This window comes from Hermetia illucens, chromosome 3, assembly GCF_905115235.1.
Source record: "Hermetia illucens chromosome 3, iHerIll2.2.curated.20191125, whole genome shotgun sequence".
Taxonomy (NCBI): domain Eukaryota; kingdom Metazoa; phylum Arthropoda; class Insecta; order Diptera; family Stratiomyidae; genus Hermetia; species Hermetia illucens.
The window spans coordinates 143,627,088-143,647,335 of NC_051851.1; the positions used below are offsets into that span (position 1 = coordinate 143,627,088).

Consider the following 20,248-nt stretch of genomic DNA (forward strand, 5'->3'; position numbering starts at 1 on the left):
GAAGATACTTGTTAACTGTTAACAGTCGACTCAGATGTGAATGAGTACCTGAGCCAAATCAAGGTAATAATCTCGGGCGAGCGCAATGCTGACCACATTGCCTCCTACAGTGTACTGTAGTGTACCGTTACGGTCTTAAATGAAGTGCCCTAACACACTTCAAGGCCCTGATCCAATATGGATTGCTGCGCCAACGATTGTTATTATTATTCCGCGATGGTTTTCAGAGTGCCTAGCGATTCATGTTGTATCTCCTCCATCGTCTAAAAACGATTTCCTCGCAGTGGTTCTCAGTGTTGAAAATAACTAGAAGTCACACGGTGCTAAATCAAGCGAATTTTTAGCGAAAAAATCACGAAAAACAAATACTTTTTTTCCTAGAAGTTAAGTTGTGTTCGCCTAAAATATCTTTCAAAATGGTATTAACAAATGCTTTCGAAATACGCACAGCATCAGCAAGGTCTCTAACAGTCATTCGATGATTGACAAGCACAGATACTTCAATCTTTTTGATGTGTTGTTCATCAGTAGAGGTTGGTAGTAGTCCGGAATTCTCTTCGTTTTCAACAACTTCATGACCTTCTTTGAACTGTTTGTACCACGTGTAACATTTCTTTCCGATATAGGATGGACCCCAAAACCTTTCCGTTCAACCTGAACATTTGTGGACCGAACATTTCATTGCCAGGGAGAAAATTTAATACAACCTCTTCGCTCAATATAATTAGATATTGCGAAAATCGTCGAATGGACTTTAGCGACATACAAAACTGAGCCTAAAATGAAAAACAAGGAATGTTTTAACATGAAGTTTGTCAAAGATGTCTGCCATAATGCTGTCAACTTAGAAAAACAATTTTTTAATACGCAGTTTAGCCGCGCGCTTTCAATATATAAATTGATCTTACTTTTGAGGCACAATATTTTAACGTAAACGGGCACAATGCTGACCACATTGCCTCCTATAGGGTATTGTAATCCTGAACTGTTACCGTCTTGAATGAAGTGCTCTAACACACTTCAAAGGTCTGATCTAATTGGATTGTTGTTGCGATTATTATTATTATTATTTTAACATATAAGATAAAGATCAAAAATCCATCCGTTTTTGAACAAAGAACATCTTTAACACATTTACTCCTAGACCCGACAATAGTAACTTAACGTGACCGAAGCATTACAGACATGGAGTCAATAAGGCTTCACTGTCGCCAAAAAGGTAGCTGAACACTGTTTGTTTTGAAAAACCGACAGTCTATCCTACGCAACTCTATCTATATACAAATACTTAATAGATCAATACAATATAAACACTTTTCTTCTAATATTAGCATTTAATATTCAAAATAGTCTCAATCAAATAATGAAATTCAAATACCACTATTACAAGGATATATCAGACCATTGCACCTCTTTATCACCTTCCTTCCTCCCTCCTCTGAACATTCGCCAAATTCTGCGCTGATTTAAGATGTGTTCGCATATGCACCTTATTATGGCCAGTCGTCCGGAATGTCTTATCACAATATTTACACTTATACGGTCGTTCGTTTGTATGCACGCGAATGTGGACTTTCAGGACATCCGCTGAGCTGTAAGATTTCCCACAAACTTGGCAATCGAACTTGGCTCGATTCTCCTCATGTACTCGTTTATGAGTATCTAATGTGCACTTTAATTTGAAGAATGCGTGGCAGACATTGCATTCAAACGGTCGTTCTTGAGTATGCGTTCTCAGGTGCCGTCTAAGATCGATAGGTTTTTGGAATGATCGTCCGCATTTTTCACAAGGATTCTTTCTGACTGATGAATTATCTGAAGTAGATTGAGGAGGGTCGATAGGAGGAGGAAACTCTTCAATAGAATGAACAGTAATTGTGTTTGCAAGTGCCTTTGTAGACTTTTTACGGATCAGTTCTTTGATATCAATAAATTTCGATGAATTCACACGTTCTGCATGCGCTGTAAATGAAGGGACATCTTCCACTACATCCTCAACTGCATTACTTTGAATCAGAGAATCATCAAGATTAAGATACACACTGTTATCAGTCTCTATGAAATTCGTATCCAACTCGGTTGCTCCATTCGCATCGCTCGTATGGTTAACATAATCATGCATAGATTCTTCCGCACAATTTGGATTTTCTTCGTTTACTTTCAAATCTTTCGCATGCGTTTTAATGTGGACTCGGCATCTTTCCCTTGTTTTGAACGATTTCTGACAATATGGGCACAGATACGGTCGGGCCGAACTATGAACAGATTGGTGTCTTTTGAGTTCCGTATTAGAATGGAATTTGGCGTCACACATATCACACTGCTTTGTTTTCTGTCCGGTATGAATCTCTTGATGCCTACGTAGAGAACTGAGGGTAGTGAATTGCCTGAAAAATTGATTAAGATAGGATACGTTATGAAATCATTGAAACGTAACTGATTTAAACAACAACAAAGACTGTGTGGATGTCTTATACTTCACCAAGGAGTGATAGAATTATACATACCTATGGGAACCCGGATTCGAATGTCCTAGTTGAATATTTATAAGGGCCCTCCAATAAGGCAAGAGCAAAAACATGTGGATAATAGCGAGCCGCAACGTAATCCAGCACCATATTTTTCGAATGAATTCTAATACGAAGATCTAAACTACTCCAATATCTGGTATAAAATCAAATTCTCAACTCGAGCACCCAACCATCCCATCATCATGACACCTCCTGAGTTAACTGCTTCCTAAGGAATGTGGCGGCCATCAAACGTTATCACACTCCGCATGTACAAACTTGTACTGAACCCCCGAGCAGCAGATCCTGGCCGGAATTTAAAAAGCAACCTAGGTGATCACTATTAGCGTGAAACAAGGCTTCGAAGAAAACTGTCCTCTCAGTGCGTCAAACAAGGTGGAAAGATCATAGTAGAACTAGAAATTCACAAAGCAAGGGAGAAGCGCAAAAGCACTTCTCTATCAAATTCTCAAAAACGCTTGAAAATTATATTAAGCACGACTAAACCATCATTGTGGAATCGTTTCTGCGAAAAGACGAACTCGCTAAAAAAGTTGTGTGAAGTGAACCCTAGTTCAAGAGCATGGCCAACAACCGGACAACCGACTCTTGCGAAGTAAAAGGTAAAATGAAGGCGATAAGCATGGATTCAACCGCACCTATCGGATAATATCCAAATTTATAACTCTCGACCTGAGACAATACCTAGCCCTCAACCCAAAGACTAATCTGTGATTTGAAGCCTGGACACCGTATAGAGAGTTTCATAATTTTTTTCAGATTTTTCGGTTGGGTAATTAATGAGCATGGGCCCGTTGAAGAAATGATCACTTTTCAGCGCCTCCACTCCCCACCTTTCCTACAAATGTAAAAACTTCGAAAAGTCCTAATCGAGACCTTTCATTTAATACCTAACATCACTATATTTGGTGAAAACAAATTTTACACCCCCGTTTTGCGTATATGAGGAGTCCCCCCTTTAAATTCAACGTAGAAAGATCCAAATCCATAGTTTCCATCTTCCTACCAAATTTCATGTCAATCTGTATAGCCATTTCTGAGAAAACTGCGTGTGACAGTCAGATAGATAGATGCGCAAGCCTTCACAGAAGTGTAGCTAAACCAACCTGCTAAGGCTGGTGGCCCCACGGAAAAAGCTTTCCATGTGACGCGTGCATCTCCAAGGTATGTGATGCATCCATGCCTAGGAGGTGCACATTCCTCAATAGAAGATCCAACTACAGCCCGCCACGAGTCCGATGAACGGCTCAGCGGCGGTAGGTAGGATTGATCAAGTCCAAAAAAAGCGAGCAGCATGAGCATCCAACGGAGCAAAAGAGAGTCCTTTAGGGAGCTCTGCTCTGAGGTAAATGTAAACCCGTGGGGGAGCACCTATAGAGTTGTGATGTGCGATGTGTTGTGATCTCCGCAGATCACGCGCCTTACCATCTGATTGGAAATCGTGCAGGGTTGTTCCCTTAGCAGGAAAAGGGCGTCGACACGTTTCAGAAAGCTCAGAATATGACGACAATTTCAGTGGTAACCACGCGCGAGCTGTTGGAAATCTGCAGCAGAATAGGTGACAAGACAGCTTCGAACATCAACGGAATATCGGATAAAGCCATTAAGCTGGCCGTGAAATCCATCCCGGGCATAGTCGCTGAGTTGTTCAAAGCGTGCATGTCCGAGGGGATATTTCCCAAAACATGAAAACGCAAAAGTTGGTACTGTTGCCTAAGGCTGGTAAACCTCCGGGTAAGCCATCCTCCTATAGACCCATATATCTTCTAGACACTATGGGGAAAATGCTGCCACGGGCAATCTATAATAAATATATTGCTCCCACTTGTTAAGAACCAAAGAGGCCTGTCATATAGACAGTATGGATTCCGTAAAGCCCATAGATGCAATCAAATTATTTACTGGCTAAGCCGAAAATGCAATTCACGGAAAAGGTAATACCAGCAAACATTGCGTAATGGCGACCTTATACGAAAGTCTCCCACGTAACTAGCTGCTATTATCGATAGTTACTTGCGAAAACGGACGCTCTGATATGATAAGGACAAGGAGTACGTTGTCTCCTCGGGTGTCCCACATGACCCACTATTATGATCTACTTAATCTTCCGGTTCCGGAGGAGACCACGGAGGTGGGTTATGCCGACGACATTGCACTGGCTGTGGTCGCAATGCATCTCGAAGATTCTGAGTTGAACTCATGTGGAGCGATCAGTGCTGCTAAGCACTGACACTTACGGAGGAAAAACAGGAAAAAGAAATGTCGCTTACATTAGAATTGGGAGTCATATCGTCGTTTCCATCGCCAGACATCAAATACTTGGAACTGTTGATCGATGCAAATATCAACGTGATGTATACTTCCGAAAAAACATCTGCCGCTAGTATGGCTCTGGCAAGACTGATACCGAATGTAGGAGGTCCGCGGCGGGGTTCTATGTAGGGGGGACTAACGCTATTACCGGAAAATTTTGTCCGGAGAATAGTAGTTTGCCAAGATCAACTCTATGATCGCGATGATCCAAAGTGAACTGTGAAAAGCGGAAGACGTCGGGAAAGCGCGGCAATGATCGCCGCAGATAAAAGAAAAGAAACCTTGATAAATTAAGCTGACTCCACCCTATGATGGAATACTTCAAAATGGTTCCACGTAGTAGGTAGGAAAGTCGAGGGTAGTTTTAGTGGTGGAAATCTGTGAAAAAAAACAATACTGGGCGAGGTTGCAGCAATGTGTGGGATTCTTACTGACCAAAAACCATCCCCACTTCTCCGCCTATATCCACGCGAGGCCACTATCTAGTATAACTTCGCTGGGAGGGCTCTGGTTTACTCCAGCACAATTAAGTCCCATGTGCGCGCTTTTCGGGCTCAATTCAGTTCCTGCAGCTTTTCGTGTATCGCGATTATTCCTATATTAGCACCTCCTTCACATGATTATGGGCTCCGTTGCGGACGTCGTTTAACCTTCCTTTTACATTCACGAGTCCCGGCCAACGGAACACAATACACTCCGGTTCCTCGGATATAGCAGGAGCATCTGGGAACTCGTCCAATCTGAAGCGATGGAAGTACTTCCTCCGCAACACATTATGTCCCAAACCAGGGCCCCATTACGAAGTCTTGGAGAACACGTACTGTCCTAACATATCATTTCGACCCGCCATTCCCTGCCTGTAGCAATCTGCTTACTTTCCCGTATGGCCCTCTTAACGCTTTACCGACAGATAGCCTATTAATCGGGTTTTGTTATCGCTGCACTTGCGCGCCGGCTCGCAAACTCGATGATCCCAACAGAGAGATTTTCTGGTTCCACCAGTAGTATGGTTTCCTATTGTGGTGAAAACGCCGTTGCCGAATTGAAGAGTCGCATGCCTTAGTTGCCCGTTGAAATAGCTAGTTCACCTTTTCACCCCGTTCCTCTTGTGTCGTGACATCCTTCTAAAGCCGCCAAGAATGTCTCCTTTTCAGGAGCTCCAGTGGACCGGATTTTTCACCTCTGTTGGACATTCGTCTGTTTTTATTGTCGAGAAAGTTGGCTTTTTGGTTACTGTGGATATAGTGTTCACTCACAAGCCAGACCATCCCTCTCGCCAAATAGGTGCTGAGGTAAGTCAGATCGAGAAACGAGCCTAACCCTCTGCCTTGGAAGGTGGCATACATTCTACGTTGACTAATACGATGTTCAGCTAAAAGAGGTTTCAAGCAGAATTTGAACCCTGGTGTTCATCACTCGACTGCCCCAGTCCAAGGCCTCCAAATCTAAGGCGTTGCAATCGCCGGCAATAATTTTAGGTCTGTGGTCTCTAGCGTCCAGCACCAAGCTCATCACCTCCTCATACTGCGTTAATGTTGTTCATATGGAGGCCGTTGATTTCAGCCCTTGCAAAGCCAGTTCCCGAGAAAGCAACCTTGCCGAACTCCACTTTCCACCCCAAATTCTTGTGAAATTTTATCACGGTAAAACGAAAAACACTTTCCGCCATCATGACTCTGATATTATTAGTTGCTCTGGAATGCCCCTCCATTGAAAAACACGCCAGATACACTCCTTATTCACGCCATCGAAAGCTTTCTCCAAATTGTTGAAGAGCAGGTGAAGCGGAAATTTAAACTTCACACACTGTTCAAAAATTATCCTTAGGGTGTTGATGTGGTCAATGCAGGAGGATCCGGAGCAAAAACCAGCCTACTCTTTGTCTAATAACGTTTCGAGATGTTTCTTAATGCGCTCCACGACTATTTTAGCTATTATCTTGACGGCAGCGAGCACGCAAATACCCCTCCATTTGTCGCACTCAAGACGGCTGCCCTTTTTTGGAATCTTAATAATCATCCCCTTCTTCCACCCTCTAGGAAAAATTTCTGATTTCCAGAATTTCCGTATGAGTGGAAGTAGCAGATCTGCAATGTAGTATGATGATTAGTGATAAATAACTCTGCCGGAAGTGACTTTACTCCGCTTGAATGCATTGATGGTCGAGAAGATTTCACTTTAGTTTGGAGGAGCAGTCCGTATTCTTATGTTACGGTGACTAGCCATTTCATCCACAGTTGGCAGAACTTCATCAGATGTTATACGGTAAATAATGGTGAAACGTTCCTTCCACTCCATAAGCTGCATTATGGATGAGCAGTCGACGATTAACGTCCCTCACAGGACCATCTTGTGAGTACCCGTAAGCTTTTCTTCATATGAAATCATTGTTATATCCGAAAACTTCTGCCACCCTGACAAGCACAATATTATTATTCTCCTTCAACAACGCCACACGCTATGCTAAATTTCCCGAAATTTGGCATGATACCGGCCCAATACTCATCAATATTCTTCGGTGAACTGTTCAAGATGTCTACCGTACGGCCAGCTAGTTCATTTCCCCACTGTCGAAGGACACCCGAGTTCCGAAAGCGGATTCCGTGGAGATTCGACGTCGAGGTTCCCCACTCTTGCGAGAAGATGCGAACACAATACGCCAGCAAAGGCAAGTCAGTAATGATCTCGCTCGAGACCGTTGTTAGCGCCTCTCTTATTTCGCACATTCAGAAAACAATTCCTAATTCTTCTGCTGTACGCGATGTGATTGATCTAATTAGATATACGTTGATGGCAGACTCTGTGCTCAAACAGTGTGTTACCACTAACAAAACGGCGAAAGCTTCAAAAGGCCGTAAACGTTTCATTATTGTCATTACGGCCGCTAAGACTGTCTTTCCTCGTCACAAGTTCGAGCACCTTAGCATTTAAATCACCAATCATGATCGCAATGTCACCTTTTGGAAGTCTCCCCTGAACTATAATACATTGACCTGTTCAAAGAAAGCCTCCTCGTTCTTTGCGTTACTGGTCTATTGAGATGGTCTTCATTTTTTAAAGCAATCTCGTAGTTAGTATTGTGTCTGATACCGGCTCACAGGAAATTAAGGCGTACCCAGCGGATGCGATAATCATTATTCGACACGGGACTCACACTTCCTTCTCTCAGGCTTACCAGAGAACAATAGCACAGTGCTTCTGACACAGAAAAATTAAAACTTTCGGAGGAACTGAGACAAAAATTAATCATCTAACTAAGAAGACAGGCGAACGGGATGACACAAGGTTATGAAAGTGCTTTCAAATATTCAAACGAAGCGCTCGCTTGTAAAAATGAAACCAACGCACGCAAATGAAACCACGCAAGGATTCTAGTAACAAAATGGTACTTACTTCAAGCAAACAGAACATTGATGTGGTTTTGCGCCAGCATGGCTCCCTTCGTGCTGCATCAAATGATCTGGTCGTTTGAATTTCAACCCACAAATCGAACACTGGAAACGTCGATATTCTTCCGCTGGACTTTCCAGACCCATTGATTCAGTTAGTAACATCGGACCCTTCAAATTTTTTCTTGCCTCCAATTCAGCTGGATCTTTTGGCCGATGCGTGTACTCGTGTATTCGTAAATTGCTTGAACTACTGAAATGTTTGTTACATATTTTGCAGGGAAACAGTTTCGAGTCCTTATGGATTCTGAAATAAAAAATGAAGATCACTAAAATGGGGTATATGCATAAATACCTTGGAAAATCATTACTTGGCGTGAATATCAAGCTGTCTCAATGAGCTAAATTGTACAAAACATTTTGGGCATTGGAAGCAATTTGTGATCCGTTCGCTGTCCTTCCCATGAATTCGTAAGTGGACTTGAAGGTTACTATTTATGGCAAAGCAACGGCCACAAATGCCGCATTCATATGGTTTCTCGTTAGTATGCACTCGACTGTGTCTAGATACAAAAAAACTGAAGAGTCAAAAGTAACCAATTTCAAATATAACAACTTTACTTACTTCAGCAGATCATGAGGTCTTTGGAACCGTTTCGAGCAAATATCACAGCAATAGTACTTCCTCCCGTCTTCACCTTCAACTTGCTTCACAACCACCTCTGACTTTTCTTTGGCCGAATTCAGGGTTTCGACAATCTTCACATAGCCACAATCAGCATCACTTGCGGTCAATACATCATCCCCAATCATTCCCACAGACCCTATTACGGGGCTGCTAACTTTTCCATTGGGGAATAATGAACAATTATCCGATGTGGTATCGGGCATGGCAATAGTCCGTAATTTTGCCATGATTTGATCGAAATTGCATTCAGAATCTTCGTCGTTATTCTCATGAATTGTTGATAGTTTAGTGGAATGCATTTTGGCTGAGTGGCGATTAAGACTGTTCAGTTTGTTGAATACACAACTACAATCCGGGCATGGGAATTTGTTAGTTAAATCTGGATTGCTAGGATGCACGCGCTGCATGTGAATTTCGAGATTTCCACGTTGTGAGAATCTAGAAATGTACAAAAAAACGAGAAATTATTGAAATTAATAAAAAAGTCATTTCTTCCATCAGAGGCTCCTCTTGCTTATTGAGATTCATGGGTAATTTTGTATTTTTCCAAAAAACTATAAGACTGGTGTGGAAACGACCGCATTGCATAACAGGGGCTTTTGAGTAACAGTGGGGTCACTTTTCATGTGCTACTCTCATATAGCACAGAAGAGTCTCAACTTAATCTTGGTGTTGAGATAATTGCATTTCCAGATTGTAGATAGGGCAATACCCAGTCCGGTACCAACGTTGGCAGGAATCACGCTTAATCGACGCCTTCGATGCTTTGTCGATTAATGCTAATAGAGAGAGTGCGATGACCCATCAGACTGAGAACCTTGGTTTTGTTCATATTTATCTTCAGTCCAACTCCACTTGCCTCTCTCTCTCAATCTACAATCATTTGGCCAAGGTCCATGACCCGGTGAGAGAGCAAACAGGTGTCATCAGCATAGTCGAGCTGTTTGGAGAAAGATGTCAATCCATTAAATTCCTCCACGTCCTCTTGACAAAGCAGCAAAAAAAACGTCACCGATATCGGTCACCGGAAGGCAACCCTGCCAGAATCCGCTTTCAATCTGAAATTTCGCTTTGATAATAGCTATTAGTTTCTCCGGAACGCTTCTCCTGTGTAGAACACGACAGATACACTTTCTCAAAATGGATAAAGAACAATTGAAACGATGATATAAACTCTGCGCACTGTTTCAAAATAACCTCTAGAGTATTGATGCGTGGAACGCAAAAAGATCCGGAGCGGAAACCAGCTTGCTTTCTGTCGATCAAGCTTTAGAGATGTTTTCTTTAATGCGTTCCAGGATTCCTCTAGCTAGTTTCTTTGCAACAGCAAGGAGCAAGCAAATACCCCTCCAATTGTCACAATCAAACCGGGCGCACTTCTTTGAAATCTTCCACTCTCTGGGAAAGGGCTCGGATTTCCAGGACTTCCGCGTGTATGGAAGCATCAAATCTGCTTCTGGGGAAAAGATGTGAAACCCAAAATTAAGCGCACGTGAAGCCTAAACGCGCACACGATATCCCGCAAAACTCACACTAAACAAAGGCCCGCGTATGTTTGAATTTTAGGTACCGGTGTAGACCCCCGCATCGAATAAAGGACACGTTAAGTTTTATATGATGAGACATGAAAGATCAAGTGTTCAAAGAATGCCCCCCCCCACATTCCCGAGCCTGGCTAGCAAAGAGGGCAGCAAGCGTGTCAACGGAACATTTCGATGGTGCTTCAATATTTACGAGCGGACCTTCATGGTTGCCAACTCCCTGACGAGCACTCACTACGGTCGTTTGATCATCGAAAGATCACATTTAGTCAATAGAAGCCTTCATCAGAAACAATCCGAAATCACACTTTTCTGGTGCAAGAACCATGGGTTCAATTTAATATAATCTGTGGCATTGGAGGCTAGGATCTTCTACGATGAAAGATCCATAAGATCGAGAGCTTGTGTCCTGATGCCAAGACGCTTAGAGGCAACCATGCTGAGAGAGTTCTGTTCCCAGGACTTAGATATGTTCATCATACAACACCAAACTAATAGCGAGAGGAAAAACATCATAGTTGCGTCCGCTTAGTTACACTATTATTCTTTGTGTCCTCCACCGACGCAAGAATTAAGGGATCTGGTAACATATGCAGAATCAAGTGGTCTCGAATCGAACTCTTAATAGGTTGCAATGCGCTCACCATATTTGTTGGGACAGTAGCAAATGCAATCCAAGAGGAGAGAAGCTAGGGTGCGCACCTACGTTCGTGGGGCCGAGAAAAAGTCAAGTAATTGACCTAACAATATGCACTTCAAAGGTGTTAGAGTTGATTACAGATTGGGGGGTACCAGACGAAATCTCACTGTCAGATCATCAATACCTAGAATTCAATCTGATTATTGCGGGCGAACAGTCTGTAATACAGATTGGACAAAGGTTAATGATCTTCTTGGCAATGAAGTGCAGCTTCCTAGGTGACTAAGGACTCCTTTGGTGCTTGAAGATTAATTGGAAACTCTGAATTGCATACATTTAGAGTGCTAAGAAGAGGCTAGTCCAATTTGCCGGGGCTAAAGCGATAAAAGGGTTCCTTGGTGGAACCAGGAACTGGAGAAACTTCCGGAACTCACAACGTGAATATAAGAGGCTCATTAAGTGTTCGAAATGAGACTTTTAGAGCGTATTGCGAGGAACTGGCAGGTGAAAAAGAGACTTCAAGGCTATACGGCGTTTTTAAATGGAATGAGTCGGCCAAGTTCGACTCTCTTAGAAAACCTGATGATACTTTCACGAGCTCCAGACATCTAAAGGAAGTTATGGAGCACTTAGAGCAATTGCTGAGAAATACAGGGTGCGGAAGCATAACTTCCTTTTTTAAAATGCGCGCCACTCAGTTAGTTGATGTCATAGCGGAGCGCTAGTGGTCTCGTTCAAGAGGGGATACTGTAAAGTTTTGTCCCGACATGGTTCAGTCGTCATCATGCGTTGGAATAGTGAGGAGCGTGCATTTGCCGTTGAGGTTTACTTTTCAAGCGGATGTTCGGTTATTGCAACACAGCGTGCATTTCGGAATCGCTTTAATTTAGCCCCGTTGGCTCCCGTCCCAGACCGCAAATCAATTGTTACATGGGTCACTACATTCAGACAAACTGCAAGTGCGACAAAAGGAAGAACTGGAGTCCCTCGGCCCGTTAGATCACCTGAGAACATTGAAGCAGTGAGAGCGTCAATGTTGCGATCGCCACGGCGTTCTGCGCGCAAACACGCATCTGCCCTTGGACTATCCGATCGTTCTGTGAGAAGAATTCTTCGTGATGATCTTCATTTTCATCCCTATAAGATGGCTATAGTGCAGAAACTTTCAGAACGTGACTTCAATTCTCGGATGAACGCGTGTGAGCTTCTTCTTGATGTCGTTCCCGAGGGGGCTATTGTTTTTTTTAGCGATGAAGCCCATTTTCATTTGTGTGGGTCGGTTAACAAACAAAACATGCGCTACTGGGCTGACACCAACCCTCGAGAATTGCATCAAAAGCCTTTGCATTCACCCAAAGTCACAGTGGGGTGTGCAATTTCCTCAGCTGGAATTATTGGTCCCTGGTTTTTTGAGGAAAATAAGGTTACAGTGACAGTGAATTCGCACCGGTATGTAAACATGCTACAAAATTTTTTTTTCCCACGGCTAGAAAATTTGGATTTGGGGGACACTTGGTTCCAACAAGACGGTGCAACAGCACACACTTCAAGAGCATCGATGGCTGTTTTGAGGGAACACTTTCCAGAGCGCCTTATCTCAATTAAGGCGTTTTGGAATGGCCGGCACGCTCTCCCGATCTGTCCCCTTGTGATTTTTTTCTATGGGGTTTTTTGAAATCCTGTGTTTATGTGAACCGTCCCAGAACCCTACAAGATTTGAAGACCAACATCCAAGAAGAAATTGCCAACATAACACCTGCTATGCTAACAAGAGTCATGACAAACGCCAGAAATCGGTTTACGCAATGTATGGAGAATGGGGGACGTCACCTAACAGATTTGATCTTCAAAACAATGTAAATAAAAACTTTAGACATGTACCTACATTATAAAAAATAAATAAATATTTTCCGATGCATACAATAGTTTTTATTGAGTTTTGAAAAAGGAAGTTATGCTGCCGCACCCTGTATATTGTTCTAGCAGGTCTTGCTTTGGGCTATGTGCTTACTTCTTGGCAGAAGGTTAACGCAATCTTCATTCCAAAGCCTAGGAAAGATGACTATTCTAATCCAAAGAACTTCAGACAAATCAGCTTCGACTTCATTCTTGCTGAAAGGTTTTGAAAAAAATGTTTGAGCATCACAGTCGTGGGAAGGCGCTTAGGCCGCACCCACTTAATGAAAACTAACATGCTTAGCAACGTGTAAAGCTCTGAGAGTCTGCTCTTCATTCTTTGGTTTCAAAGATAGAGGATGCAACTCTGAACGGTGAGTACGCGATGGGGGTGTTCGTGAATATTGAAAGGGCGTTTGACTGTGCGACTTTTGTGCCGAGCTGTGATGCCGCCAGAGCGCATGGTGTTGATGATACTTTAATTAAGTGGATCTACGCTATGGTAATGCAGAGATTGCTTTGTGCTAAAGTGGGTGTTGATCGCTACCTAACAATGGAAACGACGGAAGGCTGCCCTCAAGGAGGTGTGCTATCGCCACTTCTGTGGATGATCGACTCACTGCTCTGCAAACTGCAAAATTTGCCAATAAACGCTCAAGCTTATGCTGATGACGTGATTATGCTTGCCGTTGATCGGGATCTTGGGACGGTATGTAGAAATATACAACGTGAAATATCTGGGAGTCACTCTAAATAAAAAAACTTCTTTGGAACAAACATGTAGAAGTAAAATTCAATCAAGCTCTCACAGTTTATGGGCTGTGTAGACGGTATTCTTCTTGAGAATGATGGGGTCCTAAGTCCGCATCAACTTAATGCTGGACCGGACCAAATGGGGAGCAACTTACTCCCTCTTTCCTGGTCCACGGACCCCTCGCTTAGGACTTTCGCCTCGACATGGGGACTCAGGCCTCATGTGGTAATGTGGATATAGGTTGCTATCACTAGCCCGATGTTCGCTTAAGCATCCGTAATGTGGTTCTGCACTGGTCGTTCTCTACCCGTTCTTTCATGATGAGCTCTTAATAAGCTCCCGTGGCGACCACGCCGTCCCGAATGGCACACATGAACCCCTCCGTCTCAGCAAAGACAAATCGACAAATGGCTGCTAAAGATAATTCACATGTTTACCGTGCATTGCCTTCGACTTCCATTCATCGATCCGTTCTTGGTCCGACTTCACTCCACTCAGAGGAGTGAAAGATCGATCCTTCAAGTTAAGTGGAGTCAGTCCACAGACAGCCGCATGCAAGGGACTGGCCTGCTCTTTGCTGTAAAAATAAGCGGGCAGCGAGTCGACTTGGCGATGATGTTGTGCCGCCACGTCAACCACGCCCCTACTTCCGATGTCACGAGGCAGGTTTATCCGCCCCGCGGCAGACTTTGGATGATGCACTCGGACTTTGGACTTAGTTGTCCGTATCCGCCGCTGGACTATACACACTCCATCCAAATATCACGGCTGAACATGTCTATTATTCACAACAGACTTCTAAGATGGTCGTCAGTACCAGCATACAGCTTGATGTCATCTAAGTGCATCAAGTGTGTCAGTTCGCACTTGGCACGTAGGCCATACTTTATTGCAAACCCATGCCCTCTAGCTTCATTCAGTAGCCATGAAAGGGGGTACAGTATCATACAAAACCAAAGGGGAATCAACGAATTCACCTGGAAGATGCCCCTCCGTATACGGATGGGCTCCGTGGTATTGGCACCCTCAGATGTACCACTGATAAGGTGGTATACCATTCTTCCATGACTGTCGTCAAAAGCTTTATTAATTTCCGATCAATGCGATACACATGTGCGATATCGATTAGCCAGGTATGCGGGACGCTATCAAAAGCCGTGGTATAATCGATATAGCAAATAAAGAGGTTTCTTTGGCCTCTAGTTGCTTGTCCTACAACTACCGAGTCGATAATGAGTTGCTCTTTGCAACCCCTTGATCCAACTCGGCAGCCCTTCTGCTCCTCGGACAGAATGTTGTTGGTCTCGAGATGCGTATTAACCCTTCCACTAATTATGGACGTTATGAATTTATAGAGGGTTGGTAAGCAAGTAATCGGTCTTGTGTCTGCGGGGTCGTACACCGTGTCCTTCTTAGGGATAAGGTAGGTAATCCCCTCAGTGAGGAAGGGTGGAAATTCCTCCGGCCGATTCATGACCTCATTTATACTGCGTGCCAACCGACTGTGTACGCTGGTAAATTTCTTATACCAGATAATCTGCACCCAATCCAGACCTGGGCCCCTCCAATTTTTCGAGCTGTTTATGGTTCGTCGAACTTCTTCTTCGTTAACATCTGCAAAATTCATGCCAGGCGTATTGGCACGGAAGGTGCCTTCGGCGGTGATCCACTCAGCATGCTGGGCGGGTAACCCCCAAAGTCCACCCCAATACTCTTTCGCTTCGGTCACCGAAATCTGATTTGTTGAGAGATCTGAAAAAGCTCCGCTGGTTCCTCGCGTATGTTGCATTCTGGACACGTCTGGAATGACTTTCGTCATACCGTCATAACCAACTACATATGACAGAAAGTTTCTGCTTTAATATGTTCAGAATTTCAACTACGGGTGTCTCACTGGGGATCGCATAGTTCCGGTAAACCCTCTGCACTTTATTCTTCACCCGTCTGCTGGCATTGCTAGTGCTGATCTGAATCAGTCTAGTAATGTCCTGCCTTCCTCCTTCCAGATCTCTTTGGTCACTCAAACCAATAACACGAACGCGAATCTTCTGACCGTGGAATCTGCTAGCCGCAACTGTACCACAATACACAAGTGATTGTAGCCAGCCGATATGCAATTTCATCATTGATTTGAGATAGAATTCCCGGAGTTACTGGAGATACATAGTGCCTAGGAATACCTGGTCTATGCAAATATCCGAGAATTCTATACACGCTCTTTGGAATTCGGCCCTAACCTCAGCGGACGCTAGAGAAGAGTGCTTCGGCGAGTACTAAAACTGTTCCCTGCAATGCGGCGTGGTGTTGTTGATGCCACTGCCTCTGCCCCCATCGACTCTCGATCACCAGTTTCCCCGATGACCTCAAGTCGCACACGCTCCCTGAAGATAGCCGGAATTGTGTCGTAACGAGAAATAAAACGGTACTGGTCTGCGACTCGCTGCACAGTCACGTGCGCGAATTGCGGGAAATGCTCGACGAATCCCTGGTGCAACAAGGGGTGGTAAGATGTACCCGCCCCCGCCGTTATTTCGTAGTAGGAGCGGATAATGAAGAGGTTCATTTCTTCAGTCCATTTCATCCGCTGCTGAAGTGGTGGCCACAGATTTTGTTGATCCTTTGATATTCCTTTGAAAGAAAACCGTGAATTGAAATCAAGTCGAACTAAGTTTATTTAATTTGAGGACGTCCTTTCCCCTACCTCCCCTCTAACCCCACAAAACTCTGGTTACAAAGGGCCATTCTTCATAAAGAATGGTCTGAGGATGTCAAAGCAAAGTGGAAACCACGCGCGCGATCAAGCCGTTATTTTTTTTTAATTTCATTTCCAGGTTTAATTCGCGGGGTGATGCTTGTAGGCTCACGTAAATTCCCTTGTTTGTGTTTTTTTTCAGAATTCGTTGCGGACCCACGCATGAGTAAAGGACACGTGAATTTTTGTAGAATGGCCCGTGAGAAATCGGGAGGCTTCCGGAAACCCTTCGAGATTCAATAAACGATCTACACTAGCAAACGGGAATACATCGAAATATGTATATATGATGAACACAAATATGAGCTTACCGTGCAGAACACTTTGGACATTTGAATTCTTTTGCCCCGGAATGAATAAGGTAATGTCGCCGCAAAGTGGATTTCTGGGTAAAGTTCATCGAGCATTTCGTACACTGAGAGAACAGTGAAATTTTATTAATCCAACTATTTCGATTCTATGAAATGCAAATTACCTGATAATGTTTAGTTTTCGTGTGAATCAGAAGATGTCTCGTTAAATTGCTGGACCTCGTAAAGGACTTTTCGCAAATATTGCACTGAAATCTCCCTATTTCCTCGCCCATTGCCGAGCTGCCAACATTACCCTTTGAAATGAAAAATAAGCAATTATTCGTTTTTTAGCGTACAACAATGGGAATACCTTCCGCATAATTCCCCCGGTCAAATCATCGTACTCAACGCCCATTGTACTGTGAGAATGCTTCATATCAATATGCCGCCAAAACACGTTCTCATTCTCGAAATTCTGGTTGCATTCCTCGCAATAGAGATCTTCATTCCTCATATGAGTTTTCAGATGGCTGCGATAGCGTGTCGAACGTTGAAAACAAGCACCACACTCAGGACATGCAGCTGGTGCTTCCAAATGGCTGGCAACATGGATTCTACAGTTCTCTTCGGAGTTGAATCGCTTAGGACACTTCTCGCACTTGAAAGGCTTCGGCAACGAATGAGCAGTCTCTCTGTGTAGACGACGAAGGCTTGGAAGATGGAACTTTTCAGTGCATAGGTCACAGTTGTAAGTCCTCGGAAGGCGGTTTGCAGATGCCGTGGAGCTTTGGATGTGCTTCTTTCGACACTTTTTATATTTAAGAGTCGCCTTGGTTGATGGAGCAGATCCAGGTGGAGATGGTGGCGAATGTAGACGGGCTGTGGTGCCGTCAATGGCCGGGTTAACTGACGACGCAGCAGATGAATCGTTGATGAACCGATCAAATGAAGAGGAATCGGTTACAGGCGTCCCAAAGATTGATAAATTCGTTTCATCCAAGGGAATAATCATAGTCTGTGAATCGGAGACCGAATATAAAGTGTGAGGACCAGGATCCATAGTAACGGTCGGTATTCTCCCATTTACTTGAAAAAGGGGAAGAACCCACAATGCGAATGGTGAATTACTACGCCTGGGTAGTCGGCGGTTTTGCTCTACTTTCTCATGAGTTTGAAATCAAGTTCACACAAACAAAATATTAGATAAACTCTCGGTCGTGAGCTTTTAAGTGAAAAGTAGCTATTCTCGCCATTTCCTAATATAATAAACACTTTCTGCGGAAATACACACAGATCCAAACTTATGACACAAAACACAAACTAATTCAATAGACATTGGCGGTTATCAGCTGATGCCGGCAATGCAGTTCAATAAAATGACAAGAAGATAAAATGACGTCAGTAACGGTTTAGGTACTATCCGCTTTAGAAGGAGTTAAGTTTTGCCCCAGTAAACACTTAACCACATTGTTAGATTCAGTTAGACATTTAATCGATTACTCAAATATGTAATTATGAAATTCTTTTCATGTTGTCATGAAAGTCATAAATGCAGACCTGTTCCTTCCGCAATTGACTCATGAAATAATATTATGCAGACCTGCCTGAGATGGAGCGATGGCGTATGTCAAGACACCAGACAACTTTTCGGGATATTGATGGACCTCGGCGCAAAACCCAGATGTCTGGAGTTCCTTATTAAGGCAGGCCTTGACCGGATACCGGTTGTTGCGCCGTTGATGATGATGAACGCAATGCTGACCCCATTGCCTCCTATAGGGTAGTGTAATCCTGTAGTGTACGGTTACGGTCTTGAATGAAGTGGTCTAACACACTTCAAGGCCCTGATCCTATTGGATTGTTGCGCCAACGATTATTATTATTATTATACCTTTTTTACCAAGCCCGTTACGTAGTTTCCTTCATCGTGTTTTAAGGTTACTTGCCTCCCTTCTTTGATGATACATATGCTTTCTGCGCATCCAAAAGGTGTATTTTCCGCAGCCACGTTGCCATCGTTACGGTATGTCCTTCTTCCACCATATGCCTTGCTACCATTGACTTGATATTTCGAGGGTCGTCACTTTTTCGTTTGGTGTACTGTCTTATTTGTTCCTCGAATCTTGTGGCCACTAGCCTTTTAGTCTGACCAATATACACTTTTTCACATTCTGGACAGCTGACCTTATAAATTCCACTCTTTTTTTAATTTGGCTTTGGTAACTTAGTCCTCAGTTGTCTGTTAGCGCTTGTGCTTACCACTTCGATGTTAGGTTTTGAAAACAACAAACAAATCCTTGAATGATCACGAGAAAAGCTATTCTGTAACCGACAAGGAATTCCTGGTCGTAGTATGGGCCGTTACATACTTTCGGCCATACCTAATAAATTCAAACTTGTAACATATCATCTTCCTATTAAGTCCCTCCACCAAAAATATTCGGGCAAGGAGTTCAGCCAAAGAAACGAACGCAGGTTGCTCAAGTTGCAGGAGTACCAGTTTGAAGTAGAGTACCTAAAAGGCAAAGAGAATAAAGTGGCTGATTTCTTAAGCAGACTTCCTAATTGTGGCGCAAACAAAGATGATGAAAACTATTCCGTCCATGTTCTGTCTGATAATGCCACCATACATTCTCAGGGAGAAAACAATTAGACCATATTCCCATAAACGAAACAATAGTTAACCGATATAAAACACAACTGATATTCAGCTACGATGTTGATCCTGAAATAGAAACCTCACATGGGAGAAAGGTAATTTATGTGGATATGTTGAGAAACAGGGATTACTGGATAGGTATCTCAGAAGATTTGTCACCCCAGGTGTTATCGGAATCTATACGGAAATTCCCAATCACCAGTTCAACATAGTACAGCAGCTTTCAATAGAACTTCTTGGAAGCCAGAAATAACTAAAATTCATAAAAGCGACTTATCGAGCAAAAGAAATCAAAACTTTAGAAGGACTCCATGAACAAATATCTCTTTACCATACTCAAAAAAGCCTCCATAGTGGTATAGTTGAACCCTACCAGTTTGAAAAATAAAATATACTATCCCGGGTTAGTGAAAGCAATTACTAAAATAATAAATAATTGCAAAACGTGCCTCGAAACAAAGTATGAACCCAAACCAATAAAAATAAAATATAAAATTAGTGCAGCACCCACGGAAGCAAATGAAATACCATACCATACCATTTTTGACCCTGATAGATAAATTATCTAAAAAGGCATACGTCTATCATTTACTAAACCGCAAGTGGACAAAAAAGGTAGAAGCTCTAGAGGAACACTTTTTCAAATTCGGGAAACCTCAAACACTAATTTCTGAGAATGAATTCAAAGCAGAAAACTTCAAAAAATTCTTGAGAGAGCAAAATGTTGACCTTCATTTAACTAAAAAACACACATCGGCACTACTGATATAAATAGATTTCATTCCACCATTC

The 20,248-nt window shown here is 43.1% G+C and overlaps 1 protein-coding gene across 1 annotated transcript; it reads right to left on the minus strand.

Moving 5' to 3' along the window:
• Positions 1-1,267: 1,267 nt before the first annotated feature.
• Positions 1,268-18,094, minus strand: LOC119651031 (zinc finger protein 236-like). The gene is made up of 7 exons (XM_038054345.1): positions 17,168-18,094; positions 16,980-17,111; positions 16,816-16,919; positions 8,859-9,359; positions 8,605-8,796; positions 8,238-8,540; positions 1,268-2,387 (listed from the first exon to the last, which is right to left on the minus strand). The coding sequence occupies exons 1-7, from the start codon at positions 17,855-17,857 to the stop codon at positions 1,418-1,420; spliced, it is 2,892 nt and encodes a 963-aa protein (XP_037910273.1). The 5' UTR covers positions 17,858-18,094; the 3' UTR covers positions 1,268-1,417.
• Positions 18,095-20,248: the final 2,154 nt, after the last annotated feature.

What these genes read in the sequence shown, in the direction of transcription:
- LOC119651031 (XM_038054345.1), bottom strand. Translation starts at nt 17,857, where the DNA reads ATGGATCCTGGTCCTCACACTTTATATTCGGTCTCCGATTCACAGACT. An exon ending in CCGGGGGAATTATGCGGAAG is followed by an intron (nt 17,112 to 17,167) that starts GTATTCCCATTG and finishes TTCATTTCAAAG; the next exon opens with GGTAATGTTGGCAGCTCGGC. An exon ending in CAATGTTCTGTTTGCTTGAA is followed by an intron (nt 2,388 to 8,237) that starts GTAAGTACCATT and finishes TCAATTTTTCAG; the next exon opens with GCAATTCACTACCCTCAGTT.